Here is a 21,247-nt window from a genome sequence, read left to right as displayed (position 1 = left end):
TGTTATGTGTTATAATGTAACAAACACAAATAATCATAAGGTTTCATTGTAACAGACCCCCCCCCCCCATGGCTAAACGATTCTTCACCATTATTACATTGATGTATGTATGTATGTATGTATGTATGTATGTATGTATGTATGTATGTATGTATGTATGTATGAATTAGTATTCGTTGACAGTATTCAGTTAGTATTCACTGATTTAGAATTCATTTTAGTATTCATTGACTCAGTATTTACATTATGGCCCTGGCTGGCTGCATATCAGTGGGGGGGGGGGGGTAACACCCATGGGCACTTTCACCATAGAGTCTGGGTTGATATTTTCAGGAGAAATTACAATTCAGAAGCACAGCAGGGGAGATGGTAAAAGTCCAGGAGTGTTGTGCAGGTATGCATGTAGGCTATGCATGTAGCCTGGGGTGGTCCCATTGAGGTTTAAGACCTCTTTTGCAAGTGAAAGTGAGGCCTGGCAAAGACAAAGAAGGAAAACAGAAGTTATGTTACCCTGTTACGAAGCACTACGTAAGTTGGCAAGCTACCCCTGTATTTGACAAAACTGCTAGATCCCAAATTCCCCTAAAACATCAAGTTATGGTACCATGATGATCTCAAGACGTATGAAGGTGCCAATTCTACGCTGGGAGATACTGCCTTCAGGGTGTGTATGTATGGTCCAAATTGGTCCATGTGGAATGATTGTCAAGACAAGTTGAAGATGTCCTTTTTTCGTTTGCTAGTTTTAAAACATTTTTAACTGACCTCTACTGGAAGAAGGCTTATATGCACCTGCTTTTTTGTAATATTTGCTTTCAGGTATTTTTGTATTACCGGTATAGTATGCCTTGTCTATATCATGTATGTACAATCATTGTAAATGTACCTTTTAGTAAACAGGGCGGTGGTCGCCATTGACAAAGAGACCCAGGTGTCAATGGATTCCCCTGAAATAAAGGTTTCAATAATATCCATCAATCAAAGGACAAAGCAGTATAAAAGCAACAAAGAACAAAACTATTACAGAACTGCTCAAAAAATACACAACCAAAGAAGATAAAAAATACGAATCAATTCGTCTACATTGGACTATTAGTACGATACTGTGTGTTAAAAACACTACATGATCCATTATCCGTGTTAGCCTATGCCAATAGTGATTTTAGTAGCATCACATCTGCTCTCTCTCTCTCTCTCTGTAGTGAACTGTAGTAGGCTACTACTCCGTCCTCATAGATCATTAGGTCAATTCAGTTCCACGTAGCCACTATAGTCTAGTCTCCCTCTGCGTGCGCGCTCCCGTCTGCGCGCACACGCCGGCTATTGTGTTTTTCTTACAGGAGAGAGAGAGAGAGAGGAGACTGGAGAGCAGCCAACTGAAGTGAACTGAGCAGTCCCGGTGGCCCTGTCTGTGTCGAGAGAAAGAAAACCCTACAAACCATGGCGGACGAGCAAGAAATCATGTGCAAATTAGAAAACATCATGGAGATACGGTGAGCCTTTCATATTGAATCAAACAAGGATGCGTGCATGCATGTTATTGTTGTAGGAAAGCTGCAGAGAGGCCGGCGCGCGCACGCGCGTGTGTGTGTGACTTGTTAGCCGGGGCCAACAATAGCTTGTTGGCTTTTTGTTATTGAGCTAGCTAATGTGCTAATGCTAGCCAATGTTAGCGGCATCAACTGTGTTGCGTTTCTGTTGTTAACTTGTCTCCGGTTAGCGTTGGCAACGTTTCTATCGCCAAAGGAAGTGCAGAATTAGAATCTCATGTAGAAAGGCTGGCTGCTGCATTTTCTAGTCATGTTCCTTCCAGATGTGGATCAACAAATGCCAGATGTGATCGTGTTAGCCCATTTAGCTGTGTATGCAGTGGTGGAAGGAACGGAATGCATTGATTGAAGTATTTTGGTATTTTGGTTTGCAGAATTACAGTACATTTCAAGCTCAACTCAATACAAAAACTGTTAACTGTGAGTGGACGACACCATAAAGCATTACACTTGTTTACACGAGGGTCCACCGTTTTCAATTCATCATCTATTTGTACGTCTCTAAATGCTTTGATGAATTCAACATGGTGGACCCTCTTGTAAACAAGACCCTGCTTGTAAACAAGCAGAACGCAAAAGCAAACTGGATGGATGGGGAGTCAATGGAGGCGTAATGCAATTATGCAGCTGATTCATCCCATTATTCAAAAACAATCTAGAGTTGCAAATTGCGGCTACCTTCCGTAGGTGCCTTTTGAGAGCGGTTTTGAAGATCAGTGTGCTGTGAAATTGCTATGAATGATATGGTTGGTTAAAAAAACCCGCTGGTAAATAAATCAGAGAACTGACCGAGTGAATAATGGCTCTGAATGAAATGGCATGTGATGCACCGTGCTCAAGTCACTGACCCGACGTCGTGTGTCTCTCTGGGTCCTGTAGGAACAAGACCATCCAAATGCAGAAGATCAAGTCTCGCCTGAAGACGGAGTTCGAGGCCCTGGAGTCCGAGGAGAAGCACCTGAAGGAGTACAAGCAGGAGATGGACCTCCTGCTGCAGGAGAAGATGGCCCACGTGGAGGAGCTGCGACTCATCCACGCCGACATCAACGTGGTGGGTGTACCGTTATTAACGTCATGCTACGGAATGGATGAGACCCAGCACAAACTAGGCCTTTTTTCACATCAAGGCCCATTCATTATTCGCCATTTTTGAGCCACAGAGACCACAATTTGATGAGATTTAATCTCTCAGACCCAAAGCGTGGAATATTTTGTTGTCGTTGGATAAGATTTTGTCCACAGTTCCATTGCAAAAATAGCAATTCTACATTCTCTAATTGTTGCAAAGTATGTAATGCAGATGTTTAACAATAATTTAACTCTTATAGACTCTAGGGGTCTATGTAACCCATTTTGACCTGAGATCAGATTCTAAAAAAGTCTTCTACATCCTGACAGTTTTCTGAAAAAGCTGTGTTTCTACGTCAGTCGTTCTTCGACTTTTCAAAAATAGCAGACCCAGATCTGCTATTTTTGCTAACACCAAAAGGGGTTCCCGACCCAAAATGGGACAAGGGTCCAATTGGTTACCAGCTCTATCATTTAGCTGGCAAACCACCTGGAACCCCCTCACTGTCACCCTCACATTGTCCACAATAACAAATATCAAATATGGTATATATGAAATATATTATTTGGCCGACATTGTATATATATTTGACGGTACTGTACGTGAAATGTTTATTCTGCTGTATTATATATATTCTTGTGTTGTTTCAGATGGAGAGTACCATTAAGCAGTCTGAGAACGACCTGAACAAGCTTCTGGAGACCACGCGCCGCCTCCACGACGAGTACAAACCTCTGAAGGAGCACGTCGATGCCCTCAGGATGGCGCTGGGTCTGCACAGACTCCCCAACCTCAACGAAGAAGAGGAGAAACTCTCACTGGAGTCAGTACCCCACACGCACACACACACACACGCACACACACCCACACCGTCTGGGCACACTTTAGCGGACAGCCGTGGACAGAAGAAGCTGTCTTTTACGTAATTTCCGAGTTTTTATAGACAGCTAGTGGATGGAAAAGAAGCTCCACCCCCGCGGCTGACTGACGCGACGGACAGATTCCCGGAAACGCTCTCCTACCGCGGCAGTCAGCCGCGGGGGTGGAGCTTCTTTTCCATCCACTAGCTGTCTAAAAACTCGGAAATGACGTAAAAGACAGCTTCTTCTGTCCACGGCTGTCCGCTAAAGTGTGCCCAGACTCACACACACAGCAGTCTTGCTTTAAAAATGCATATATATTATCTCCATTTATCCATCCGTGTATAATGCATGAACGACAAGGATGTACATAAATGTAGCCCGACAGCCAGGGCTCGAGATTAACGGCGTCCCGACGTCCCGGGGACTGTAAAATATCTATTTGGGGCGTAAATGTATCTCATTCGGGACGGTTTCGGGACGAGAGGAGTTTTTACACTGAAAATGCGCATTTCGTGTGCAGCGATGAGCAGCATGAGAATTTGCCGTGCCGTCAGAGTCAGACAGTTGACAACAACAACGCACACACTACATTCACCCAACGGAATCATAGGAATTATATTGCTTTTGCCCCGTGGATGGGACATTTAGATTGAAAAACTATCGGTTGGAAGCCTGGATAAAACCATGGTTGTGTGCCACAGAAAGGTTCCATATGGACATGGGGCTACACTACAGCAACGTTTAACGTTAGCTTCCATGCTAGGCTTGCTAGCTGGCATCGACATAATATGTTGGTATATATCCTCTGAAGCAACAGATGTTTTCTAATGCTCAGATTGTTCTGGAATTGCTGCCCCAACACAGTGGAATGCACACCCCAAAACGCTCTCATTCCACAGTTTTTATTGATTGTATTTATTATTATTATTATTTATTGATCCTTCGTCTTAGTATTCCCCCTAATAAAGTAGTTTTTATTTGTTTTCTCATGCCAACCATGTAATAGACATTTGAGTATTCATATACCTGCATTGCTGCACGTTATCTGTTGGTCTTTGATCAAGTAGCCTACACCAAAGTTTTATAAGCTACTGTAGTCACTATTCATTGATTCACTGGTAGGCTACACCAAAATAACAAAATCCATTTGAAAATAAATATCACTGTTCTCAGGTCGAATATTGATATGCGATTAAAATATGATTAATTTAGATTAATTAATTACAATGCCTCTGATTAATTCGATTAACATTTTCTGGGAGCATTTTGACTAAATCAGTGTATCTACAGAAGAAACATGAAGCCAAACAAATAATGTACTGTCTGCATGTATTCAATACAGTACATTATTTGTTTGGCTTAATTGTATTTCTATTACAATAGGAATACAGTTATTAATTTCACAATTTGAGTGTTGCTTTTTTGTAGTTTTTTTTCCCCTCCGGGACGGTATACATTTACTTCGGGACGGTTCAAATTGTATTTTGGGACGGTTCCGGGACGGTGGTGAAAAAAAGTTAGTCTGGAGCCCTGCCGACAGCAACAGTATTGAATACTATTTTGAACATAAAGGAGTATTGTACACATTTTATATAGCCAGCTTCATGTATATAGCCAGCTTCATCTTGCACAAGCAGATTTAGTAGCGTCATTATTCATATTCAATTCATGCATTCTGTGTGCTGTCGTGCCTGCGTGCGTCATGACTTCGCATTGGTTTAATCATGGAACACAATTGGTTGAGAAAAACACAAAAACAGGCACTTCAGAATATTCCATGCAGTAGTGCTGTCGCCTCACAGCTAGAAGGTCCTGGGTTCGATTCCCGCTCTGGACGCTGTGGGTGCTGGTGGCGTGTTTCCTCCTCCGCATCATCAGTGCCCATAGCCGAAGGCAGGGTTGGCGAAAGGGCCTTTCTGTGTGGAGTTTGCATGTTCTCCCCGTGTCCCCTAGGGCAGTGTTTCTCAACCTTTTTTGCTCCAGGGCACACTTTTCATAGCCTAACAATCTCGGGGCACACCATACGGTGTGTATATAGGCCTATCTATATATATATATATACATACATTATATATATGTATATATAATATAATATATATATATATATATATATATATTATATATACATACAGTGTTGGGATTAATAAAGTGACAACTTTTACAATATCTCCATTACCATTATCCAAATTAATTCCTTATTATATATTACATTTTGGAGAAAGAAATAGCTCATATGCAATGTGAAATGCCACCTAATTCTTAATCCTTTTCCTTGTCTTTATTATGGGCCATCTTGTGAAAGCTGCATGCTTTTATTGTGAAGGGTCTCAGTTCTCACAGCCTGCATATTTCCACGTGCTAAAAATAGCTGATCGACAAGCTCACAACGCGTTGTGAGCTTGTCGATCAGCCATTTTCAGCATGCAAGCATAACACGTGTACGACGAAGAATAAATCAGGCATCACTGCGCTTCTGTCGAGGGAGGGAGATATATTTTGTTGGCCGAACGAGGCGATCATGTTTGGACATCTATGGACGGCTATTTTTCGTGGCACATTGTGTTTAATCACAACAACGTCACGTTTACTTTACCTTCTCAGTGTTTGGGTCGGGGGACATGTAGGACTGCATGTGTCTGCTGTCTACGTGCATATGCGCTCCAGTCTGACTAGCAGCAGCCTGGGGACCACCACTGTTGTGTCGGGTGGGTTCATCGTAGATCTATGATGGACCCACCCGACACAATAGTGGTGGGGCATTCATGCACCATGGGTTAAGATTGTTTTTGTTTTCTTCTTACTTGCTACATTCTGAGCTGGACAAAAAAAAACTATGTTTCAAAGTATTTTATTATCAAAAGTTTTACTAAAGTGTTTTTTACTTGTACTAAGCAGGACTCAAAATAAGTCTCAAAATAATAATCCATTTCAGTTAATCACCCAAACACTGAAGACACATTTGTCTTCAGTGTTTCAGTGCTTCAGGGGGACACACATTTCTCCCCCCCCCCCCCCCCCCCCACACACACACACACACAGAATATATATATTTGATCTTATTCTATTTTAATAATCTTCTCTTTATTTTAACCAACCTACAACCTGCACTAAATTTTACTAGGGCCTTATACAGTACCTTTCTAACATACAGAGGGAACTGTTCATTGTGTACCGTCACTTTAAAAGCGTAATGTATACATCATCGTACGACGGTGTCACGCACCAAAAATAGCCAATCTACAAGCTCACACCGGGGCTCCACCGGGAGCGTTGCGCCTCCGTCGTGTGTGTCAAAAAACGAACCGGCCAACCGGGGCAATTTTAATGCAGTCATGCAACGCAACACAACGTGGGCAGTGGAGCCACCCTTCATTGATTAAAACGGGAACATTCCCTGACGAGACGCGACGCTGACGGGCCCGGTGGAGCCCACACCTGGTTGCATCGCGTTGTGAGCTTGTAGCTCTGCCTTTTCGGCAACGATAGACTGAGAAGTTGCACATTGAATAGTGAATACGTCACGTATTATGTGAGACTATTCAATCGATCCGCGGCAGATATTATAACTCTATGGCAGGGAGATTTGACTTTCCCAAACGTATTATTATGAATTGAATGAATAACTTATGGCAACGTCTTACCGTGCTTGCCTTGGGCAGCAAGCACGGTAAGCATGCATGCGTTGGGTGGAAGAGCAGGATGGTTGTTCCGCTGGCAGCTGATGGTTTGAGCACTTGACTTTTTGAAATGTTAGATTCGACTTAAGTTATTATTATTATTTACAAACAAGTAAAAAGAGTGCAAATAAGTTTTATATTATATATTAGAAATATAAAAAATAAATAAAGAAAAAAAAGGCAAAAATATAACTTTTCTGAATGCCTGGCTGCGGACCACCAGCAGTACCTCCGCGGACCACCAGGGGGCCGCGGACCACCGGTTGAAAACCCCTGATCTAAGCATTAACATTTCAATGGCTGAGCGTCGTTAGTCTATTGTTCCGTGTTGTTATCGCACGTCTAATGGTTAGACGTGTGACAACGCAACAATAGGAAGCCTGCAGCCCAGTAGCTATAATATTGCTTTCGGGGGAGGGTTAGTGTTCCGCCTGATTTTGACAGAAAGTAACACTAACTTAGTGTTACTTTCTGACAAATCAGGCGGCACACCTGGACATATCAAAGGCACAGTAAAGTGCCGCGGTACATAGGTTGAGAAACACTGCCCTAGGGTAGGTACCCACACAAAAAACATGCAGTAATCCTGGTCACTAAACTGCCTCCCCCTGGCCAGTCGCCTGATGGAGGGGAAAGGAACTGGTTGGAATAACGTGTTCCTTCCACGCGCTATACGTCCAACCAGGGAACTCCCCCCTGTCAGGTGTAAAGGAGCAACTTGGGACACTCAGGCATGAAGGAAGCATGAGTTCAAGTCCGTTGCTCTCCCCTTGTCCCCCATATATGGGGACTAGGTTGGTGGAGGGTGTGTAGAGCCCAGGATCACATTAGATGATTGACACAGGGGTGAAAAATGGGTTACAAAATCGTGGGACAAAATATATATATATATATATATTTTAAAAAAAGAAAGAATAATCCATGCAGGTCATGGCAACATAATACCATATTATTTTGAGTGCAGCTTTAGGACAGTTCACAGGTTGTGTACAGTCTCCTCATGCATGTGTGTGGGTGTGTGACGTCATGGCGTGTGTGTGGTGGCGGGTGTGTGTGTGTGTGTCAGAGAGCGTGCACGTGCGCTTTGTCTGAGGCGAACACTGAGCTCAAGTACAGTATTTTCAGTGTTGGACACATACGACTACTGATAACATTACATTTAATTAAAAAAATGTAAGTTTAATAATATCACTAACTTACATGTTACCCCTTTTGGTGTTCGCATCATGTTATGCTTTAGCTATTGAAAAATAGCAGATCTACAAGCTCATAGCGCGCCACCGAGTGGCGCGCTACGAGCTTGTAGGTCTGCTATTTTTGAAAAATCGAAGAACGACTGCCACAAACATAGCTTTTTCAGAAAACTGTCAGGATGTAGAAGACATTTTTAGAATCTGATCTCGGGTCAAAATGGGTTAAGCCTGATGTGCAAACTGACTGTGAAAAGTGGACTGGTTAAGTAATCAATTGGCAGGTGTGGGGTTGCCATGGCAATCAATTGGCAGAGGCTGGAAATTGCACCGGTTGAGGGGGACGTGGGCTCATTAGGTCCACTGGCAGAGCCTGTCCAGAGCCTTTTGTGGTATTTCTTAACTTTCTGGACAACGGTGTATGGCACAGACTCGAGGGCTGGCCGGGCCACTGCACTCCCTGTGGGGGTGAGGAAATGTGAAGTCGGTGGGGCAAACGGCTCTCGAGTTTCGTGCATTACAACCGTACATACAGTACACACGCACACAGGCAGACAGTGACGTGGCACAGTTACAGTTAGATAACACATTTCAACAACAAAGGGAATTCAATGTGCTTTACGCAGAACATCAAGCAAAGGAAACGCAATTATCCAACGACGATTGACGATGAAAAAAAAGTTACAGTGCCGGTCTTTTAGTTGTGTTTTTTTTAAAGAAACAAAGAGCGGCAGCAGACCTGCAGTTCTCCGCGAGTTCGTTCCAGATATGTTGTGCTATAAAAATTTAACGCACTAAATGCTGCTTCCCCACGTTTATTTTTGGTTTTTGGGGACAGAAAGCAGACCTTTGCAAGATGACCTGAGAGAGAGAGAGAGAGAGATCTGGATGGTTCATGAATGAGATCAGAAAAGCATTTTGGCCCTGAAAACCATTCAAAGCTTTATAGAGTCTAGAAAGCTGTTGGTCTAATAATAATATAGAGTCAGACCAACGGTAGTATTTTTTAACCCATTCTGACCTGAGATCAGATTCATACCAGGTTTCCACTGGACACACACTGGTCTGATTAAACCCATTCTGACCTGAGATCAGATTCTAAAAATGTCAGTCGTTCTTCGATTTTTCAAAAATAGCAGACCTACAACATGTATGTGTGAGTGGCGCGCTACGAGCTTGTAGGTCTGCTATTTTTGAAAAATCGAAGAGCGACTGACATTAGAAGACATTTTTAGAATCTGATCTCAGGTCAGAATGAAAACTGTGTCAGGATGTAGAAGATATTTTTAGAATCTGATCTCGGGTCAGAATGGGTTAAGGAGTCGAACAGCAGAGTTTAGAGTCTATATAGAGACCAGTGTTTCCCAAGCTAGGACCCAGGCCCAAAGATCACAAGGGTGTGGTGTGGTGGGGTGGACCCGAGGTAGTCCCAACGTTTTAAACGAGTTGCACAAACTCATAACTTGCTTTCATTCACTTTATGCCGGCATGTATCTATTTTCGCCGTCGGAGGAGGAAAGTGGTTGAAAAGTGCGTACAAGCAATTGCAGACGTGGATCCATGCATTTAAAAAGTTGTCTTTTGTGGCTAGTAGACAGACCGGTAGGGAGGGAAGGGGCTTTGGTGGTATTGTCAGGGGAGGGGGCTGGTTCGTAGCCAGTATTTTTAATGAGCTGTCGGATGTAGAGCTCTTCACAGGTCTGAAAGGATGAGCCCGGACACTAATGGACCCGTGAAATTCGCTCCCGAGGTCCGATTTGTTCCAAGATATTACAGAACCGACCCCCGGCTGTCGGGTCCATGGATGAATACACAGCACAACAGTCGGGGTCGGTTCTTTAATATCTCACAACTAAATGGGATCTCGGAACAAATTTCACGGGTCCAAAATGAGGGGCCGGAACCCCAATGGACCCGTGAAATTCATTCCGAGATCCGATTTGTTCCGAGATATTACAGAACTGACCCCGACTGTTGGGTTTTATTACATGGACGTGACAAACCTAATTATAATTGCTATAAGAAATGCCTTCTATGCCAGTTATAGGCTACTACATAATGGAATATAGCAGCTAAATTGCATGTTTTCACCTCAATGGGATTATTTTATATATATATTTTTTTTTATCAACAAATCGATTGTTTCACTTGACTTAAAGGAGAATTCCATACTAAAAGGCTTTCTTACCTTTCTTTGTAGTTGTTACGTCCCCACCAAAGTGGTCCAGGTGTTATTTTGTGCAAAAGCTCCTTATTGGCTATTTCCCCTACCATAAGCCCTCAATGAATTGCATTGAATTGAATGGGAATTGAATGGGGCTATGGGGTGTTGTGCTAATTCGCTTATTTCCATCGCTCAAAATTATAATTTCTTTGTATATATCCTCTCTTCATAATGTAAATAATATCCCAAGCGGCACACTTTACTACTTCTTTCGATGGAAATAAGCGAACTAGCATAACACCCCATAGCCCCATTCAATTCCCATTCAATGCAATGCAATTCATTGAGGGCTTATGGTAGGGGAAATAGCCAATAAGGAGCTTTTGCACAAAATAACACCTGGACCTCTTTGGTGGGGACGTAACAACTACAAAGAAAGGTAAGAAAGATAATAAAGCATTCTAGCATAGAATTATCCTTTAAAGGACAACTTTAGTTTTTTTCACTTGAATGTTCGAACATGGGCATTTGGCATTCGAACATGGGGCTAAATATGTAAAAAAAAAAATCCAACCTGCTCTCGCAATTAAACCCATATGAGATCCCTGATATTAAGCCCATATGTTAACTATGAAATCCCCATACATTTTTGTCACTCAAAATCCCCATACATTTTTGTCACTCAAAATCCCCATACATTTTTGTCACTCAAAATCCCCATACATGGGGAGAGCCCCCATATATTGTGCCCAGGTCTCGCGACATCACTATGACATCATCATCCCCATACATGCGGAAAGCCCCCATATATTGTGCCTAACCCTGTACATTCAAGACACTGCCCCCCGCTGCCACCCTTAGATCTCCATATATGGAGCTGACCTCTTCTGACATTCCATATGTCGTTGATCTGACCTCATCACACCCTGTACACTCAAGACACGCTCCATATATGGCCAGTGCACGCAGCCTCGCCCTTTGGGGCGAGGTTACTTCTCGCCCTCAGGCGTCTTACTCGTGCATATGTTTTATAATCAATTAATACTTTGAATGTTTGCCCTAATTGAATACAACAAGTCTTGGTGTTTCGGCCCTAGGTTTTGTTATCCCAAGGCAAAATGGGGAGGTTTCTTCAGAGTGACAAGATGTACAGTAACACTTAACCCATTCTGACCGGGCACCCATTTTGGTGTCGGCATCATGTTATGCTTTAGCTAGTGAAAAATAGCAGATCTACAAGCTCATATCGCGCCACCGAGTGGCGCGATATGAGCTTGTAGGTCTGCTATTTTTTGAAAAATCGAAGAACGACTGATTTTTTTTTTTTAGAATCTGATCTCAGGTCAGAATGGGTTCATCAGACCAGTGTGTGTCCGGCGGAAACCTCGTATGAATCTGATCTCAGGTCAGAATGGGTTAAGGTCCTCTGCACACTGCATCTGTGTTTTTCGGCCGTTTTTCCCGAAAAGCGTGTCCAGTCTATGAATGATGTGTCATTTACTTTATTTTATTTTATTAATCGAATTGTCATCTGGATATGATGAAACACCCAGCTCATTGAATCAAAATGATACCGTTTGTTCTGGATGGTGTTCTGATCCGGATCTACAGTTTAATCTGTTAACCCATTCTGACCTGAGATCAGATTCATACGAGGTTTCCGCTGGACACACACTGGTCTGATGAACCCATTCTGACCTGAGATCAGATTCTAGAAATGTCAGTCGCTCTTCGATTTTTCAAAAATAGCAGACCTACAAGCTCGTATCGCGCCACTCGGTGGCGCGCTATGAGCTTGTAGATCTGCTATTTTTAAATAGCTAAAGCATAACATGATGCTGACACCAAAATGGGTGCCCGGTCAGAATTGGTTAAACTACTATTATTTTAACCATTATTTCATACTTTGGCTATTCGAAAATAGCAGATCTACAAGCTCAATACGTATAATTTTGTCAGGAAAAGGTTTAAGCACTACTGATATGATATGGCAACATGGATTTGGAATAAATCTGATAATTAAGCAATTCCTTTATTCATTTAAGCTGGTTTGCGGGCCCTGTCTCCTTCCAGCATGGCTCTAGAAGATTGTTTTAGAAACGGCATCATGTCTTAACCTGATTTGTTAGATTAACTGTTGCTCCCCTATGTCTCAGTGAAACTCAAGTGAGACCCTATGCAAACAGTTCGCATAGACCCGCGAAGTCCTCTAGTTTGATGTGTTCACACAGCAATACAGCTTTTAAACACTTAAATGTACAGTTTGTGGGAGAGGGGGAAAAATTATAATTCAGAATATGTAACAGTAAAACCTATTATTATCTAGGCAGATATGGGACTAGGACCTACCTCAGTGATTCCAGGGTAGTGGCACTGAACTCAGTCATTCTTACCCATTCTGACCGGGCACCCATTTTGGTGTTGGCATCATGTTATGCTTTAGCTATTGAAAAATAGCAGATCTACAAGCTCATATCGCGCCACCGAGTGGCGCGATACGAGCTTGTAGGTCTGCTATTTTTTGAAAAATCGAAGAACGACTGACATTTTTAGAATCTGATCTCAGGTCAGAATGGGTTAATCAGACCAGTGTGTGTCCAGTGGAAAACTCGTATGAATCTGATCTCAGGTCAGAATGGGCTAAAAGACCTTCGAGGGCCTTGTGCTGTACTATCTCTTAAGGTTTCCATAAAGAGCTACCCCACCTCCCCCATGTAGTTTGTCTGTAGGTCAGTCAGGCAAAGTTCAGCGCTAGTCTAATCCAGGGGGTTCTCAACGATTTTGGCCGGGGGGGGAAATGCTTTGGCAATGTCTCGGGACCCCCGCCGCCGCGCCCCTCCCAACCCCCAATATAACCCCCCCCAAACACCCCGACACCGTTGGCTCCAACGCTGGGATTCTGTTCATTCCAGCTCGCCATTCCAATGTTGTCATTCTCCCAAACGTCCCCACTTAACGATCACCATTGCTTGTAAATATGCAATTTTTTATCTTTTATTTTAAACATGTTGCACAAACTCATAACTTGCTTTCATTCACTTTATTGCAGACGTAGGATCCATGCATGTAAAGAGTTCTCTTTTTGTAGCTACTAGCTAGCAGTCTTGGCATTGTTGATGCGACGCAGTTTTTTTTAAAGGCTCCAAAGGAGACTGGTAGGGAGGGAAGGGCTTTGGTGGGATTGTCAGGGGAGGGGGCTGGTTCGTGACAAAGTAAAAGCCAGTATTTGTAATGAGCTGTTGGATGTAGAGCTCTTCACATGTCTGAAAGGATGAAGCCCGACCTGTGAAATTCAACTGCACCCGACACCCTTGGCCCCAATGCTGGGATTCTGTTAATTCGTAACAACATTTTAAATGATCCAACTTGATAATCCTGCTTTGTGAAACACTTGTGTTTCAACTCAAGACTGTCATCACACAGGCAGGCAGACGGATGCAGAGATCTCCATATACAGTATGGGCACAAAAGGGTACACAGACAGATAGTTAAAACAGGTGCTATGACAAGTTGACAACTGGGTATTATTAGGCCCCCAAAGTTGCATCGTTCTCAAGTAGGCCGGTGGCCGACGGGCACGTACAGGTTTAGTACAAATAAAACTGCCGTGCCTATATGATAAAAAAAATCCAACTGTCATCATTTGGCAAAGCTCTAGATCTACACTCTCTCTCAATGCATTGCGGTGTGACCAAGTACAGACCCCTGAGGAACCCAGTCAATGAAGTATGGGTTTAAGTAATTAAGACAGGATTGAGGGTTAACATCTGCCTGTTAATGTCCCATTTTAGGAAAGGAAGTGGGGTTATTTTCAGAACAATGAAAATAACTAGGGGGGGGGATTTCTATCCACAAATTTCCATTTATAGACAACCTTTGTGTGTGTGGTTGTAGCAAATGGCATATTGGGGAAGGAGAGCTTGCTGGCAAAGTGGTGTTCTTATTTATTCGTTCACCGTGACTTGGCAACTGTCATGGCCTTGTGGAGATGGCTTCTGTCCAGCCAGCAGCTTTCCTTTAACCTGCTCTTAGTTCTTCAGTCATTTAGTAATTCATGGCTCAGAGTTGTACTGTACTTCCACAAAGCTGTTGTGTTTGTTTTTTATTTGGTTAATTGAGTGATTTTGTGAGCTTACACGCTGCATCATAGGTAACGGGACCCATTTAATCTGTGTTCAATCTGACCTCTCCGTTCATCTCTGTTAAGTCATCACATTTCTGCTCTATTCTATTCCAACACAACCCTTTTGTGAGAAAGCAGGGGAGTAATGAAATTAGATATCATACTACTTTTTGAAAGTGGGCCAGTCAGGCATAAAGTCCAAGGACAAATGTATCTTTCCCTGTCTGCCGCTGCCAACACACACACACGCATGCATTGCATACACACACACACACACACACACACGTGCGCACACAGTCTCAGTCTCATCGCAAACTAACTCATTGTGCCTGTACTTTTTCTAACATGCTAGAGAACGGTGTGAGGCTGACCAGGGTGCACTTTAATTTGAGCCTGCTTTGTGCTTTGCTTTTCTCCCTTCGTCTCCCCTTTTATACGTCTCTTCCCTTTTGTAAACTAATAGTAATCTGAAATGTGATTTCATTCTTTCGGTGCCGTCTAAGAGCCCGACGCCAACCCAATTCTTCCTCTTTCTCCCGGTTTCAATAGCTACTTTGAAAAGCAAAAGGCAGAGTGGCAGAAGGAACCTCACGAGCCCACCATCCCGGAATCCCTCGCGGCAGCCGCCGCCGCCGCCCAGCAGCTTCAGGTCTCCAGGAAGCAAGATGCCCGCCAGACGGCTACCTTTAGGCAGCAGCCCCCACCCATGAAGGTACACAAACAAACGGCTGTGCATGCTGGTTAACACTAGAAAATAATTTCACTCCTACTCAGTCTGCCAGTCGGCCAAATCGACCGCCGTCCCCCTTTTCTCCCTCCCTCACTCACACCTCCCTCTCCAGCTGGACAATGGTCCGACTTTAACATTTCATTGGGTGTATAATAATGTATTTATAAGAGAGGGAAGAAAAAAAAGAAAAGTGCGTGTGTGCGTGCGTGCGTGCGTGCGTGCGTGCGTGCAGGCAACAATGTCGTCTCCAGCTGGAGAGGGAGGTGTGAACTGTGAAGATCTTTAGACGAGTGGGGGAGAAAGGGGGGACGGCGGTCGATTTGGCCGAAATAGCCAGACCTAGTAGGTATATCTATGCCTAAAATCATATTTACAAAACGTTTTAGATGGGGAAAAAAACCCAGATGATTTCAATCGAATATTTAGACAAAGTCATGCAAGGGGAACTTTCTCTGGACTTCATGGGCTAAGAAAATCAACTTTAAAATCTCAAAATCGGTGAGAACGGCTGCTCCGACGTGCTAATGCTAACCACTTAGTATATTGCCACTGAACAACTTTCCAGGACTCTCTGGGGAAAGTGGGAAAAGTGGAGTCTATAGAATAATTTAAGGCACTACTTGGAGGATGCAACACATAGCGACTGTACTTGTTTTTTGTTGTTGTAGAATCCAGTGTATTAGCATTATGTTCTTTTTAATTATCATGTGTAATGTTATACAATCCTGGGCTTGGCGTCAGCCATAAATGACTTGACTGCATAAATGGCCCAGCGGCTAGCTGTGAGCACGTCTGCAGCTGCTGGGCTATTTAGTAGGTTCACATAACACGGCCCAAATCTCGCCCCCACAAACGACAACGTGAACGGCATACAAATAAAATATTTCATCCGGCACCTGAAAGCGGGACCTTGAGGGTCACTTGTTAATGTGACAATTTATCTTATCGTGCATAACTGCATATGAATGATGGTTCACAAACAAACATGCATAGCTCACCGTCAGCTAGACTAGAGTAACACCGTCTTGCTGCCATTGCCGAAGCCCTTCGGCAATTGAAGCCTAATTTTGATATTAACACTTGCTGCCATTGCCGAAGCCCTTCGGCAATTGAAGCCTAATTTTGATATTAACACTTGCTGCCATTGCCGAAGCCCTTCGGCAATTGCACTTTTATAGTGCGTTTGATCGATCGAGCCATAATGCTACTCACGTTAGCCGGTTAGCTAGCAGTGTTGTTAGCACTGCACTGGATCGTTCATCTTAGATCGCCGTCGCCATAAGAATCCATTCTATCCGTTTCTTTCAATCGCCTGTATCTCCTATTCCTTGTCCCAGATGGCATTTTTGGTCAAAACAGCGTTTCTTTGACGGCACGAGCCAACGTTGTGGAGGGCTATAGTGTACCGGCATTGATCCGATGATGTAAACAAAGGTTGTCTTGGCAACGTAAAGCTGGCAGGGATAAGCCCACTTCCGGTTGAGGCAAAATGTGGCTTTTCAAAATAAGAGCTCAAATTAAAAAAATGCTGGCGTGAATTAGATCCTAATTTCTCAATAAATGGTGGCAGTAAATGGGTTATTAATCATCCATGTTCAGCTGCCACCGACTGGCTCGTTAGCGCGGACGTTAACTAGACCTGCACTCTGTCGAGTGCCTACTTGCGCGTTGCACACAAGTAGTGCGCAAGCAGAGCGCGCAAGTACTGTCGACCGTTACGAACTTTCAAATCTCAGCCTCTCTTGTAAAACATTGAAATGAAATACTAAAGTCGGGTTATAACTGGCTGTCAATGGTGACGTAATTACGATATGTTTCAATATTGGTTGGGAAACGGGTAACGTATGTATGTATGTATACACGTAGGCCTATGTAAGTTGTAAGTTGAAAGTACTATACTGTGGTCGGCTCGGCTGGCTTTTTTTTATGTGCGTATGCTTGGTGGGTACTATATACTGATGTTGATTTTGACGTAATTAAGATATGTTTCAATGTTTTCCCTTTAATTCAGCTCTCTCTTGGTCGAGCACCAGTCTCTCCACAGTATGACTAGGTGTTTTAGGTGGCAACTCTTTGGTTTCTTGATCCTAGAGTAGAATGACTGAATAGTCCCTCGGGCCTAGACTGTTCACATATGTCAATTTGATGACTCTTGTGGTCGACAGGTTCTTGGCAACAAGAGTACATTTGCCTTCTGGCTGGTTCCCTTCTCCTAGCTGTAATACTGAAAGTGTATCTTCCTTATTTCTCTCTTTAAGTAACCTGAAAAACTCCGGAACGCTTGAATGAATTATTTTTCCGACCCTGTAAACGATTGTAACCTTTAATCCGGACGTTTTTGGTTTGTTTATTAATCCTAATGAAGAAAGACCATGCTTTTCTCTAAGAATGTTGGATTTAGCAACTAGCAACTCATTTTAAATGTAAAAATACATGCCGTTGTCCTCCTAATGATAGAGCATAAAATAAATGATCAATTATGATCAATGTTAATACCTAATTACTTGCTTGCGCAAGTAATTAGGTATTAACTGACTACAGCATGTACAGTAACCTGCTGTAGTCAATGGTAGGGATGCTCCGATCGATCGGATCGGATTGGCCGTGCAAAATCCACCGATCCGCGAAACCGATCTGCGCAGTTTTAAATCCAAAATAATGTGTCACTTTCTCGGTTCTGCACCGCTTAATGGAGAAGTGTAGCGTATTTATTGGGATTGACAATTTAACGAAAGGAGGAGGAGGAGGTGATCAAGCAGCTCCACAAGACCACAATGTTACATTGGCAGGCTCAAGGCTGCATTTTTTTTTCTCTCGAGGGTGCATGGGATGATGGGAGCCCCTCCAGCAGGCTAAGGAGCCCCGCTCCGGTTAGCGGAAAATGACCGCGGGGCGCGGGTTGCCAGGTTTTTTTTATTAGTAAAAAAAACAAAACATATTAATAAAAATATTTAAAAAGATAGGGATCGGAATCGGCCGATCTTTAAAAAAAAGATCGGTGATCGGGATCGGCCCCCAAAAACGTGATCGGAGCATCCCTAGTCAGGGTAAAAGGTTAGCTAATTGCATTGCAATAACATTTTTAAAGTTAGCATAGGTATATAGCATAGGTATATAAATTAATGTATCAATGCTGATACTGTATGTTATGCTAAAAGATGAAGGAGCGATGGAGGAGTATGGACAACAACAAACTTGTTAATAAAGTATTCAATCAATGCATGACTATGCAGTACACAAAGACTCGTGACCAAACAACACTTGCTTCTCAAAGACTCGAGACTTGGTTCAGACTCCAGCTCAAAGACTCGAGACTTGATTCAGACTCCAGCTCAAAGACTCGAGACTTGATTCAGACTCCAGCTCAAAGACTCGAGACTCGATTCAGACTCCAGCTCAAAGACTCGAGACTCGATTCAGACTCCAGCTCAAAGACTCGAGACTCGATTCAGACTCCAGCTCAAAGACTCCAGACTTGATTCAGACTCCAGCTCAAAGACTCCAGACTTGATTCAGACTCCAGCTCAAAGACTCCAGACTTGATTCAGACTCCAGCTCAAAGACTCGAGACTCGATTCAGACTCCAGCTTAAAGACTCGAGACTCGATTCAGACTCCAGCTCAAAGACTTGATTCGGGAGATTTCGGACTGATTTTAAATTTTTATTGCTTATTTTTATTGCTTATTTTTCTTGGCCCACAACACTACAGGTGTGTGTTGCATCTCCTTGGATTCCGTGTTATGTATTTATTCACCAACTGTGGAAAGGAATTTCTCCCCTGAGGACAAATAAATGATCTTATCGATCTATCTTTGTTGTTTACATTTGTTTCTGTCCAGGCTTGTCTGTCATGCCACCAGCAGATCCACCGCAACGCTCCAATCTGCCCACTGTGCAAGGCCAAGAGTCGCTCACGCAACCCCAAGAAACCCAAGAGAAAACCCGACGAGTAATCTCCACTCCACCTCCCAGCTCTGCTTCGTGTCAAAGGGAACTGGTCTGAGATGCTGATCCGAGACCAGCCTAGCGCATTTAGCACCAGTGTACTAGTACTAGTACACTACTACACTGTAAAATCTCAGGATCTTACTGTGTAGCCTATATATGTGGTTGAGACGGGGGTCCGATTCGGGATCGTGCTGATCTTAGATCTGTGATTCACAGCAACTTCCATACACAGTCAAGGTGTGGTACACCACTGTTTATATAAGCCGCCCAAAGACCTTTTAAGGTCCGGTATTAATGTCATGCTCTCATTTCTAACCAGTGCTTTTGAGTGTGTTTGATATGTATGTAGCCTCTGTATTAGGTTGAATAGACTCCTTACCATGTAACTGCAATAATGATATGAGGAAGAGAAAAAAAGTTGAACTTAAATGTGCCCATGTTTATATTTTGTTACTGTACCCTTTTTTTTTTAAGTTAACTGTTTGCTCTGCATGCATCTTTCCCTATCGCTGTCTTGTAATTCCTTGTGACAATATAAAAAGTGGGTTTATTCATAGTGAAATAAACAGTATTGTTTTAATGTTTACAGCATACAGGTGAAAGGAAACCACACTTGTTTGCTCTAATTAGTGTTGTGTGTTAAACTTTAATACAATAATAAATGTTGATTTTGTACTTAAATTAAGTATGGTGCATTGGCTTTCTTTAAACAAAATCCATGTGACACAAGGCATGCTATGTTAGCAACTCTAGCTACTTGCAAAGACCGGTATAGCAGTCTGGCAGCCGGGGGGTGTGAAGTGGGAAATTGGTTTTTGTTTGCCTAAAATATTGTATATATATATATACATTCATGAATCCACTTGACAGGCTGTCTGTATTGAGCAATGTTTATTTATTTATAGGGGAATATATGTGATACCATTAACATCCTATATAAGACAAAAATGAGAAGTAGCATGTGACGTATAGAACGTCCATCACAAATATGATGAGGTCAGTCAGCATATTTTGGGCAAGAGGCTATTGCGGTTTAACCCTAACCCAGGTCTCGTGAGATCACTGACAAAGACATCATGATGTCAAAGTAAATGCTGTCGCAATTAAGCCCATATATGGAGATCCCTGATGACATCAGTATTGGCCAGCAACTCCACATCTGACCTCAAACCCTTAGATCTTCATATATGGATACATGTCACCTGTTCTGAATATTAAGGCCCGGTCCTCATCAAACCCTGTACACTCAAGAGAATGTCCCCGCTACCACTCTTACCTCCGTATATGGAGCTGTTCTGACATTCCATATGTTGATCTGACCTCATCAAACCCTGTACACAAGACATGCTCCTTATATGGCCAGTACAGAATTAATTCCATGTTGATCTGACAAGCGTCTGGTATAGGATGTTAATGGTATGGTCACATATATCCCCCTATAAAACAAATACCGACAGCTGGTCAGCAAGTGGATTCATGAATCTATATACGGTAGACAATATTTTAGGCCAATAAAAAAAACAAACTACATACAGTACCAATTACCAAAGTACCGAAAGAAGAATGTTGGCTGCCGGTTTATGTTTTCATTTTCTTTATAGTATGCCATAAACATTCAGTTTAATTATGACACCACATCTAAATTAAATATTTCCTGTCTTCAGAAATACTTTCATGATGATTTCATGATTGTAACTCCCAGTTCCAGTCAGTTTGGAGTTTGAATTAATGCAGGATGTAATTTGTATAATTTACAAATGAGATGTGAGAGGACTTAATTTAACTGACTAAACCAATTTTTTCCCCAAACGTTTTTATTTTTAATTTTCCACAGACACGTTTAATATCCACCGTTAGTACTAAATCGATAGCTAATAGCTTCCTCCAGTGCAAAGTGCAAACCATCAAATACATTTTCAATACACAGGTTGA

At 42.7% G+C, this 21,247-nt stretch overlaps 1 protein-coding gene across 1 annotated transcript; it reads left to right on the top strand.

Moving 5' to 3' along the window:
* The first annotated feature begins 1,246 nt into the window (after nucleotides 1–1,246).
* Nucleotides 1,247–19,996, top strand: zc4h2 (zinc finger, C4H2 domain containing). Its single transcript, XM_083786191.1, has 5 exons — nucleotides 1,247–1,493; nucleotides 2,430–2,601; nucleotides 3,270–3,442; nucleotides 15,186–15,348; nucleotides 19,207–19,996. The coding sequence occupies exons 1-5, from the start codon at nucleotides 1,441–1,443 to the stop codon at nucleotides 19,318–19,320; spliced, it is 675 nt and encodes a 224-aa protein (XP_083642317.1). The 5' UTR covers nucleotides 1,247–1,440; the 3' UTR covers nucleotides 19,321–19,996.
* Nucleotides 19,997–21,247: the final 1,251 nt, after the last annotated feature.

This window comes from Protomyctophum parallelum (genome assembly GCF_964188405.1).
Source record: "Protomyctophum parallelum genome assembly, chromosome: 16".
Taxonomy (NCBI): domain Eukaryota; kingdom Metazoa; phylum Chordata; class Actinopteri; order Myctophiformes; family Myctophidae; genus Protomyctophum; species Protomyctophum parallelum.
This window is presented reverse-complemented; position numbering and strand designations above follow the sequence as displayed.